This window comes from Arachis stenosperma, chromosome 10, assembly GCF_014773155.1.
Source record: "Arachis stenosperma cultivar V10309 chromosome 10, arast.V10309.gnm1.PFL2, whole genome shotgun sequence".
Classification (NCBI taxonomy): domain Eukaryota; kingdom Viridiplantae; phylum Streptophyta; class Magnoliopsida; order Fabales; family Fabaceae; genus Arachis; species Arachis stenosperma.
The window spans coordinates 127747114-127758698 of record NC_080386.1 but is presented as its reverse complement, the minus strand read 5'-3'; the positions used below and the strand labels follow the sequence as shown (position 1 = coordinate 127758698).

At 27.2% G+C, this 11585-nt stretch overlaps 2 protein-coding genes across 2 annotated transcripts; both read left to right on the top strand.

The window, feature by feature from the left end:
- Window positions 1-1843: 1843 nt before the first annotated feature.
- Window positions 1844-5886, top strand: LOC130957686 (hyoscyamine 6-dioxygenase-like). The gene is made up of 4 exons (XM_057884530.1): window positions 1844-2044; window positions 3142-3407; window positions 3985-4306; window positions 5644-5886. The coding sequence occupies exons 1-4, from the start codon at window positions 1844-1846 to the stop codon at window positions 5884-5886; spliced, it is 1032 nt and encodes a 343-aa protein (XP_057740513.1).
- Window positions 5887-7329: 1443 nt separating this feature from the next.
- On the top strand, window positions 7330-7779 carry LOC130954102 (oleosin Ara h 11.0102). The gene has a single exon (XM_057880842.1). It carries the CDS (start codon window positions 7330-7332, stop codon window positions 7741-7743), a length of 414 nt encoding a protein of 137 aa, XP_057736825.1. The 3' UTR covers window positions 7744-7779.
- Window positions 7780-11585: the final 3806 nt, after the last annotated feature.

Genomic DNA, 11585 nt, shown 5'->3' with positions numbered 1-11585 from the left:
ATTTAAGAACATACATTCAACAACAATAGTATATTTAAATTCAAACAATTATCAATTTTATCCATCTCCAATAATAACGCATTATTTAAATTCAACAACAACAATATTAAATTCAACAACAAAAACAATACACAACATTCATATATTTTTTCTGAAAAAAAAAACAAATTAGGACAAAAAGAGAAAAGAAAGGAAGTAACGGAAGAGAAGAAAAAGAAAGAAGAAGAAGGAGAAGGATAGTACGGCACCATCATAAAGAGGATTCGTCATCGTCATTGGAGAGAAAGACAAAAACAAGAGGTAGAGAAAGAGAGCACGCGAGGCAGAGAGAGATAATTCGCTTCCTCTTTCCTTTTTATGGTGGCTTTAGTGATGACGCTGATCGTAAAGGAGGTGTTACCTTCAAACTATACTATGACGATGGCGACGAAAACAATTTACGGTCTTTGCTACCGACTATTACAAAGTTTCTATTAAATTCATGATTTGTTCGACTTTTGGAGCAGTTATCGCAAATCGAAACGAACACGTTTGAGTGTTTGAGCAGTTCTTTGCTGACGGCCTCTTCTTTTTACACCAAATTTTCATTCATCTTTTTATGTTTTATCTGAATGTGTATGTAATGGTTAATCTAATTAGATTTATAGATATAAAAATAGAATTGAAATCAGATAGATAAGAAAAGCGAAATTGGAAAAAGAAGTGAGAAAGACGTGATTTGAGATAATGAAAAATAATGAAAGCTGACGATTGAAGATGATGAATAACAGTGACCGTAAAAAAGAAGATGAAGACTTTTATCTAATGGTGACAGTGAAAAAATTGATAATGAATAATGAAGACTTTTATCTGATTGAAGATGATAATATATTTTTTTAATTATCAAATTTTATAAAAATAAATTTATCAAAAGAATAATTTTAATATTAAATATAATGTAGAAGACTATTTTAAACAAAAAAATTAATTTTAATCCAAAATTTTAGAAAACAACCCAATACTTATCTCTTATATTTATTGTCATTGTACATCCTCGTGACTGCCCAATCTATTGGGCATTATTGTGAATTTATATCCGAAAAAAGAAAATTGTTTCAGTCGGTAATTTTAAGAAATTGCAATTTTATTTTCTTAACTTATATCATGTTTTATTGATAAACTATTTTACGTGAAAATTGGTAAAAACATGACAAGTTTTTTAGTAAAATTTTTAAGAATAATAACCAAATTAATCTTTAAAAAATATAATATTTTTTAAATTTATTTTTAAAAAATTTTATCAATCAAATTGTTAAAAATATTATAAATTAATTATATTTATCATCAAGTTATTTTATTAATAAATTTTATCAACGATTGATGATGTAAAATATTAACTTAAGACATATATGACATCTAATATATTCAATTAAATGCTAACAAAATATATCTATAAAAATTTATCAATTTAATCACGAAGTAATATTAAAAATAGAGTTTATGTAATTGAAAAAAGAGACCAAATAAGTATACTTTTATAACATATCTAATCAACGTTTAATTAGATATGTTAGGTATTATGTATGTTGTTAATTAATATGCTACATCATCATTATTTATTAAAGAAAATTGTTAATAGAATAATTGAAGAATAAATATATTTAATTTGTAATCTTTAAAAAAAATCTTTTTAAAAATAAATTTAATTTTTCAGAAATTAGTCCAAAATTTTCATGAATAAATATTTACCAAAAGTGCTATATAAGAAGAGGCATTGAGTGCTTCATTTCTCACATCATCACTATAGAGTAGTAATAGTGTGACAATGGAGACTATGAATAATAATAATGGTGATAATAGTGAGATGAAGTTGTTGGCAAATAGGCTTGACATTCATCGTTTTTCAGAAGTGCCTAAATATTATGTGCAACCAGCAGAATCGAGAGCTGATAAAGTGATGATGGTGAAGAATGATAGCATACCCATCATTAATCTTGGAGGACATGATCGTGCTCATATCATCAACCAAATTTTGAAAGCCTCTCAAGAATATGGCCTTTTTCAGGCAATAATTTTATATCTTAAATCTTGTTCATATTTAAGTGCTCTCATTTCCTCACAATTTTTGCCTTCAAATCATCTCTCTCTCTCTCTCTCTCTCTCTCTCTCTCTCTCTCTCTCTCTCTCTCTCTCTCTCTCTCTCTCTCTCTCTCTTATCTGTTTTTTTTATTTTTTATTTTTTGCCAAGTGACTTGAATTCATTTTTTTAGTAATATTTTTTAATATAATTTGATCCTTCCCTTTATATAAAAAGAAAAAAAAGTTATGAGTAATATGTAAAATCAGTTTTTGAAAAATATTTAATAGGTCATTTTAATTCTTAATTAGTTTTTACTATCAAATTGTTGTCCATATAAGAGGGACTTTTCTAAGAATTTTAAAAATTATTAGGTATTATTTTTTATGTTTTTATTAAATAATAATAAAAATTTAATTTGTCTATTTTTTTTACTAAAATTTAATGTAGAAATTAATTTGTCTAACAAAATAAAATTATTTGATTAAAATTTTTTTTAAGTAATTTGAAATATTACTAAAAAATTATTCATAACGAGTCAAGCTAAGCTTTAATCACTTTGAGAAGTTGATCTTAAACTAACAGTAGAAAATATGATATTTTTTAACCTATAAATGAAAAACTATATATTATATTGATAAGATAAATAAATTTGATTCCTATTACATATAACTATCACAAAATTAACTAAGGAAAAGAGAAAATAGTAAAATATATTTTTATTTTTATTTTTTATATAAAATTTTGAAAACAGAAACATTAAATATGAAAATAAAAAAGCAAACTAAATGCATCCTAATAAGATTTTAATCGAAAAAAAAATTATATGTTAAGAATCTTATAATTATGAAGAGAAATAGTTATAATTTTCAAGTTGATTTAGTTAAAATCGCATCTATACTTATTCATATTTAGATATGGAGAAAACTTGGACACTTGATTTAATCTTTTTGGCCTCTCTCTAATTTTTTCCTTAAAATAAATTGGTTCCTTAATATTATTGAGCTCAGCCATCTATGTTTATTTTTTTCTCTTGCAATGCAACTATAGAGTTTGAGAAATTAACCACAAATATTATGAATTAGGTGATTAACCATGGAGTTTCCAAAAAACTAATGGACGAAACAATGAACGTTTTTAAAGAATTTCATGGCATGCCAGCTGAAGAAAAGAAAATTCAGTGCTCTAAGGATCCTGATGGAAAATTCAAGGTCTACACAAGTACTAATTATTTTCCAAATAAAACAAGAAAAGACGGTGAAGTTGAATGTTGGAAGGACACATTCTTACATCCTTGTCCTACTTCGGCAGAAAACATGAACTACTGGCCTGACAAACCACACAAATACCGGTAAAATATATTTACCGTGTATTATAATTTTATCAAATTTTTAATTAAATCTTTATATTTTTTATTTTTTTTAATTAAATTTCTATAATAATATATTTAATTTAAATATGATAATAATAAATATTATATAAATTTTTTCTTTTAACAGAAATTTTTTTAAAAAGACGGTTATTTGAAAGAGAAAAAAATTAACTAAATTAATAATCTTGATTTTATATATTACCAAAATTAATTTATTATTCTCCATAATACCTATATTCTTTTATTTTGTGATAGTTATTTTGTTTTTAATTTTTTTTTTCAATTTCAAGAACTACCTAAATCATCAATTTGCATCAAAATGATCTTCGCTCAGTTTTTATTGTGCAACTTTGTCAAAGTTACTTGATTTACTAAATACATAATACACTACAACACTATTTGGTAGAAAGCGGCGGTTCTGAAATAATATTGCGATGGTTTTTTATTGCTGCTAAACATATTGCGACGGTTAAATATCCATTAAAAAATATACTATAATCATTAGATCTATATTTATCTTTTATTTTATTTTATTTTGTTTTGATATTATTTGTAGTGAAATTGTTGGTGAGTACACTAGAGGATTGCATGCACTAGCCCACAAAATCCTAGAGATGCTTGGTGAAGGTTTAGGAGTAGCCCCAAAATATATCTATAATAAAATGGGTGAGACTCCAACAATTGTAGCACAACACTACCCAGCTTGCCCTGATCCAAGTGTCACTTTGGGGATTCCTAAGCACCGTGATCCTTCTCTTGTTACAATTCTGCTTCAAGAAGAACAGGTTCAAGGGCTTCACCTTGAGAAAGATGGTCAATGGATTGCCGTTGACCCTATTCCCAATGCTTTTGTGGTTAACATTGGTTTCATCTTGCAGGTAATAATAATAATTATAAATTTATTATAATAACTTCAAAAAGTGTTAGACAAATTTAATGTTAAGGTTTTGCTATCAAGAGAATTATATATATGGTCACTTGATAAAAGTACAAGAAGAATATAAGATATTGTGAAATTATATATTTTATTAGATAATGATTATATTTAATATACAATTTTTATAGGAGGAGTTTTTATGCATTTAATATTACTGAAAATTTTAAACTCTTATTTTCTATGTAAACATTTTATTTTTGTATTCTTAGCAAGTGATCTTAATTAGTCCTAATAAATATATGAAATGCTCCATAATGCATCTTAATTATTGGACAAGTAAATAATTAAATATGATATACTTAATAGATAAGGGTATAAATAGAAAAGAAGTCTTAAAATCTCTTTGATATAATCAAATAACTTATACGGTTGAAAACAATAAATAAAAAATAACATATATAGATAGTATTTAAGAATGGGGGGTATTGGACGAGTAAGTGATTTTTTATCTACAATTTTGTCTAATATTACTTATCATTTTACTAGTTTAAAATATTTTAACATCTTAATTTATCACTTATTTATAAGTTATAACCTAATTCATTCTAAATATTTTAATTTTTGTTAATAATAATAATAATGGTTTACTTTTGTCTGAAGCTATGTGTTAATTTAGTTATATAGCTAAGGCAAAGTAGTCAATAGATGTATAAAATAAGTTGTATATATTACTTTTTTAACCTATAAATTACTAATCGTATGACAATTTTTTTTAATCCATTTATAACTAGCTAGTGATATACTTCTTTCTGTTTTTTGGCGTGTAGTCGTGATATTTTTATACAACAACTTTTCCAATGCGAAAGATAGCTAGATAATTGAGATAAAATAATAATACATTAGAAAACAAATTATGAAGGACATGCAACATATAGGTAGAAATATCTATCACTTACTAAAACCGAAGGGAATATTCCTATACATGCATGTTATGGGATTTTGCCAATGTTGTTTTATATATGTATGCATGTCCTACCTTTTGAAAAATAGTAAAGTAACAATGACTTCCAAAATTAAACTACGTATATAAAAAGAAGGACTTCCAAAAGAATAAAAGCACATATATAGATTAAGAAAATTAATTAATAGATTAATTTTGATCACATATACTAATAGTTATTTAATTATTATAAGTAAATTTCTTAATCTTTCGAAATAATCTTGTACATATCTCGTTTATAGTGTAAACGAAATAATATACGTGACACGTGTATATTTCGTTTAGAGTGAGGATGAAATTTTTTTCTCTAATTTTTTTTTTTTTTTTTGCTCTTGTAGCTAATGACTAATGGAAAGGTTGTTGGTGGAATTCACCGTGCTGTGACAAATTCAAAAACTGCACGAACAAGTGTTGTTTATCTAATCTACCCATCACCTAAAGCTATTATTAAACCTGCTGAAGAATTTGTGAATGAAAAAACTCCAACACTTGGTAAGTTTATGAACTTTGAAGATTTCCATGCTTATTACGTTAAGAACGGTATGAAAACTGAAGAGGAGTACTTCAAGATCAAGCCATAATATGTTCCACAAATTAAATGATCTATGTAGTGTTGGTATAATGACATTATGTTATTAATTAATAAATGTGCTGTGTGCACAAATATATATATATATATATATATATATATATATCATCGTATGTATGTATGTTTTTATTATTAGTGAGTTGTTTTATTTCTCCTAAAAGTTCACCTTCATGTAGAGGTGCTTGGGTTGTTTTATCTTATTGTGTGTATATGTACATATGCGTAAATTAAATAAGCTAGTACTGCTTTATGAAATAAATATCCAAATCTGAATTTGCATGCAAGTTTATATCAAATTAATTTGTCTAATGGTATTATAGCAATGTGGTATTTTCAGTAGGACTGTTCATAAAAAATATAAAATGGTTAATTGGTTTAAAAAATTAACCACATTTTAAATAACTGATTTTTAAAATAGTCCATAAACTATAACTAATTTTAAAAAGTAGTTGACTAAATTCGTAAAAAACCAGTTTGTAAATAAATCAACAGATTAACAAAACTAAAATGGGTTAGATCGTTTGAAATTTTAAAATTAATTTTTTAATAAAAATGTGTTACAAATTTAAGTTGATTTTATAATAGATAAAAATGACTAATTGATTTTTTTAAATTGCTAAAAATTGTTTTATAAGTTAAAATTAATTTTGTATAAAAATGGTTAATAATCATACATTAATCCTCAAGTAAATTGTTTTACAAATCTATTTAGATAAAAAAAATATTTGATAATTTTACATTGGAATTTTTTCCTATTTTGTATAAAAAAATTTATAAGAATGAAAAAAAATGAAAAATAAAAAAATTTAATAAAGATGAATTTTTGCCCCTTTTTTTTATAATTTTAAATAATTATTTAAATATTATTTTAAAAAATCACGTAAAAAAATATAAATTATTTGTTATATAACAATTTATAATAGACATAAAAAATTAGTCACTACTATATATGTAAAATATATATTTGATGTTTAATTATTAAAAAAATTTAATTATTTTACTAAAATATATATTAAATATATAATAAAATTAACTATCAGAATAAAATATATATATATATTAAAATATATTAAATATATAAATATGTAATGATTGTAAAATAAAATATTTTATATTATATATATGCAGGGTTGATGAGTGAGTTTTGTTTGTGATGTAATGTATGTAACAGTTTTAGATAAGAATTGAAAAATATGACGTGGAAGAAAGAAAAGAAAAGAAAAGGAAAGAAGAGGGAAAAGGTAAACGTGTCAATGGGTTTTCATGCAGCGGCTGCATGAGAAGCACCTCAACACGTGCCACGACACCCACCTTGTGAATTGTGAACATGTTGCCACCCGGAGACACCTATCTCCTCCTCTCCCCAATTTAAAACCCACATTTTCCGCTCTCTATTCATGAGCATTACCATTTCACTTCATAATTCATTAATAACATGGCTGAAGCACTCTACTACGGCGGCCGCCAACGCCAAGACCAACCAAGGTCCACCCAGCTTGTCAAGGCCACCACCGCTGTTGTCGCCGGAGGCTCCCTCTTGATCCTTGCCGGCCTTGTGCTGGCTGCCACCGTCATTGGCCTCACAACGATCACACCGCTCTTCGTGATCTTCAGCCCCGTGCTTGTGCCAGCTGTCATCACTGTGGCACTCTTAGGCTTGGGGTTCTTGGCCTCTGGAGGCTTCGGCGTGGCGGCAATAACAGTGCTGACGTGGATCTATAGGTACGTAACAGGTAAGCATCCACCTGGCGCCAACCAATTGGACACAGCCCGCCACAAGCTGATGAGCAAGGCGCGTGAGATTAAGGACTATGGTCAACAGCAAACCAGTGGGGCCCAGGCTTCTTGAGCATACCATCTTCGTTTCCACCTACGCATCCACGCACGCCCACGCCATCATTTATCTTTTTCGAATTGTTATGGTTTATTTTATTTTATTTAATTTTTTATGAGTCTGGGTTGCTTGTATTACCGTTGTTTATATATTTCCTGTGTTTAGCATCCATCCATTTTAATCCTGCCTACTCATTTTGACATAAATTCAATATATATAGCTAGGGTTATTGTCACATCCTAAAATTAAGAATACGCGTTTATTGAATAATGAAAGAAAATGAATGAGATTGTATCAGTTTCATAGACATACAGCAGATTCTGTTTTAACAGAATTGAATCCTTGCACACTAAGCAACTGAATTAACCGTTTTGATACTGCATAGCTGAAAGAGGTTAGCATATGGTGTGTATAATAATAGTTAGATCTTGCATTTAACAGCACAATGATCATCATGAAATTCAAAAAAAAAAAATATTGTCTTTTAGCAAATTGGTATACACAGGAGATTTTTCAAAATTTGAGGCACTAGAAGAAGCTTTGTGAAAAAAAACTTTCTTATTCAGATCTGAAATAAAAATAAAATTTTCAACATGGCTAATTAACAAATCTGTACCATTTTCAATAATGATACGTTCTAATTCAGCATATTAAGACTTTTCAATGAAGTTCATTGCATCCGCAGTCATATGATGCGTGGTGTCAGTCATATGCGTGGTAATATCAATTTGGGTCTTAAAGAGTTAAAAGATCTGGATACTAATTTGGATCTTGAAGAGTTAAAGATGTAGCATAATTAGTTTCATTTTGCATTAAGGCACTGGAGTAAAAAAGATTGGCACCAAAATTTTGAAAAACTAAGAATTTTTCTGGGTGTAAACCTTTTTCAGAGTCAGAATTGTATTTGTACTAGTAAGTAAGAGTAGAATGTTCAAATTTATTGCACACTTGACATTATATTATTCTGGAATTTGTTCTTTCATATCTTTGAGCCTGAAGATGTATAGACTTTAATCTTTCATATCTTTGATGCTAGAACTGCATGTGTCTTCTTTCTCTGTCAAATTTTAAACCGCCTCGTCTACAAAATGAAATCTTCCTTTACGAAAATCTCCTCCAAAATTGTGATTAAGGTTATGGATGTGTGTGACGTGTGTGTATAAAGTTGTCAAATCTCTTATACTTGTCTAACAACTCTTTATGCGCCATTAACAAAGTTTCTAACTCTCCAATTGACATTGGAGGAGACCTAGCAATTATAGTGGTGATGAATGAGGTATACTTCTCTGATAGTCCATTTAAAATAGTGTCATTTATCGTCGCTCCAACACAAATTAAAGAATTTACTACCTTCTTTATCTCTAGCAAGTAATCGCAAGTCAAATCTTTTTTCTTTGTGTTTACTAGTTTGTTTTTGAGTTGCCTAATCTTCGCAGTGATCTGTGATGCAAAGAAAGTCTCCAATCTTTTTTAGATCTGGTGAGAAAATATACATTCAACTATGTGTGTATTGAAACTCTTGCTCATTGATGCAAGAAGCCAAATCTTGAGTAGTGCATCCTGTTTTTTTCACATTGTGTATTCTAGATTCACTGTGCCTGAAGTTTCATCTTCGATTGAAAGATGCTTCTTTGGAATTGACTCACCTGTGATGTGATTCAACATTTCGTAACCTTCTATCATAGATTCTACTTGATCTTTTCATAGCAAAAAGTTTTCTTCATCCAGTTTCATTGCAATCGGACTTGAAAAAGCTTGAGCAATTTGTACAATAGTGAGTGATGCAAAAGTTATGGTCACAGGGATTTGATGCTCTGATACTATAGGCCAGAGAGAGAGAGAGAGAGAGAGAGAGAGAGAGAGAGAGAGAGAGAGAGAGAGAGAGAGAGAGAGAGAGAGAGAGAGAGAGAGAGAGAGAGAGAGAGAGAGAGAGAGAGAGAGAGAGAGAGAGAGAGAGAGAGAGAGAGAGAGAGAGAGAGAGAGAGAGTATGGTTAGTTTACAATGGTGTGTGCGTTGATTTATATACCCACTAGTGTGACTAATCTTTCTAACAAATTCTCTACATAACACACACACTCACAGCCTAACAAATAGCTAACTGCATTAGAGTGAAGTACCAACCCGACCCTTGTCTATTTTCAAAAATGACAACGCGATCCCTCAAAATAAAATCGATCCATTTCAGTCCCTCTGATTCCGTCACACAACGCGGTTCCTGTGAGTATTTTTCCGTCAACTCTAAACGAAAAATGCTGACGTGTCAGGTTCAGAAATGGACAATGGTCTAATTGTCTCTAAATTTAAATTGGTTAGGGGTTTATTTGTCCTTATAAATTTTTAAACAATATTTTTTTAGATTATTTTTTATTTATTATCTTAATATTCTTTTTCCAATAAATTATTAAATATATGGTATAATAAGTACAAACTAATTAATAAATTATTCAAATTTAAAAATATCATTTATTATGAAACTAAATAAATAATTCTCAAATATAATTTTTAAATACATAAATAATAAACATTAAAATTCAGTTAATACATTAATAATAATAACCCTATGATATACTATTAGTATTATGATCTAGATAATTTTTCACAATAGAGTGAAAACTAATGAACACACTACTTGATATATAGTAAAATATTTTTGAGTAGTAACAAATTTAATTTTTTATCTCTTTAAACTAAATTAATAATTCTATTTGATATCTTTGTACTAAAATACACTATGAGCAAACTACTAATACTAAATAAAATAATTAAAATATATAACCTTTAATGAAATAATTAAATACTAATTGAAATAATTCTATTTTTTATCTCTCCAATTGAATTTTAATATACTTAAAATTTTAATTAATATATATTATTTTTATATTGATAAATCTTTATCAATCTATAACCTTATGATCATATGTATTATTAATAGATTAATAATATTATTGATACTTTAAATTTATTGAGTTTATAAATAGTCTCTATCATATATTAATTATATTTTAATTATTTTATTTAGTATTAATAGTTTACTCATAGTGTATTTTAGTATAAAGATATCAAATTGAATTATTAATTTAGTTTAAAGAGATAAAAAATTAAATTTGTTATTACTAAAAAATATTTTACTATATATCAAGTAATGTGTTCATTAGTTTTCATTTTATTGTGAAAAATTATCTAGATCATAATACTAATAGTATATCATAGGGTTATTATTATTAATGTACTAACTGAATTTTAATGTTTATTATTTATGTATTTAAAAATTATATTTGAGAATGATTTATTTAGTTTCATAATAAATGATTTTTTTAAATTTGAATAATTTATTAATTAGTTTGTACTTATTATACTATATATTTAATAATTTATTGAAAAAAGAATATTAATATAATAAATAAAAAAATAATCTAAAAAAATATTGTTTAAAAAATTATAAGTACAAATAAATCCTTAACCAATTTAAATTTAGAGACAATTAGATCCTATCCATTTCTGAACCCGACACGTTAGCATTTTCCGTTCAGAGTTGACGGAAAAATACTCACAAAAACCGCGTTGTATGACGAAATTAGGAAATATGGACCGAAGTAGATCGATTTTATTTTGAAGAATCGCGTTGTCATTCTTAAAAATTGACACAGCCGAATTGATACTTCACTCAACTACATTACAAAAAAGGTTTAACTAACTATTATTATACACACCATATATTAACCTTCTTCAATAGCCTCTATTATACCAGTTGATTTGACGATCAATGAATAATGCATGACTTATCTCAACTACTTGAATGACTCCGTCACCTATTAATTATAGTCCTGATTCTTCATGCAACTCTGAATAGCAGAAA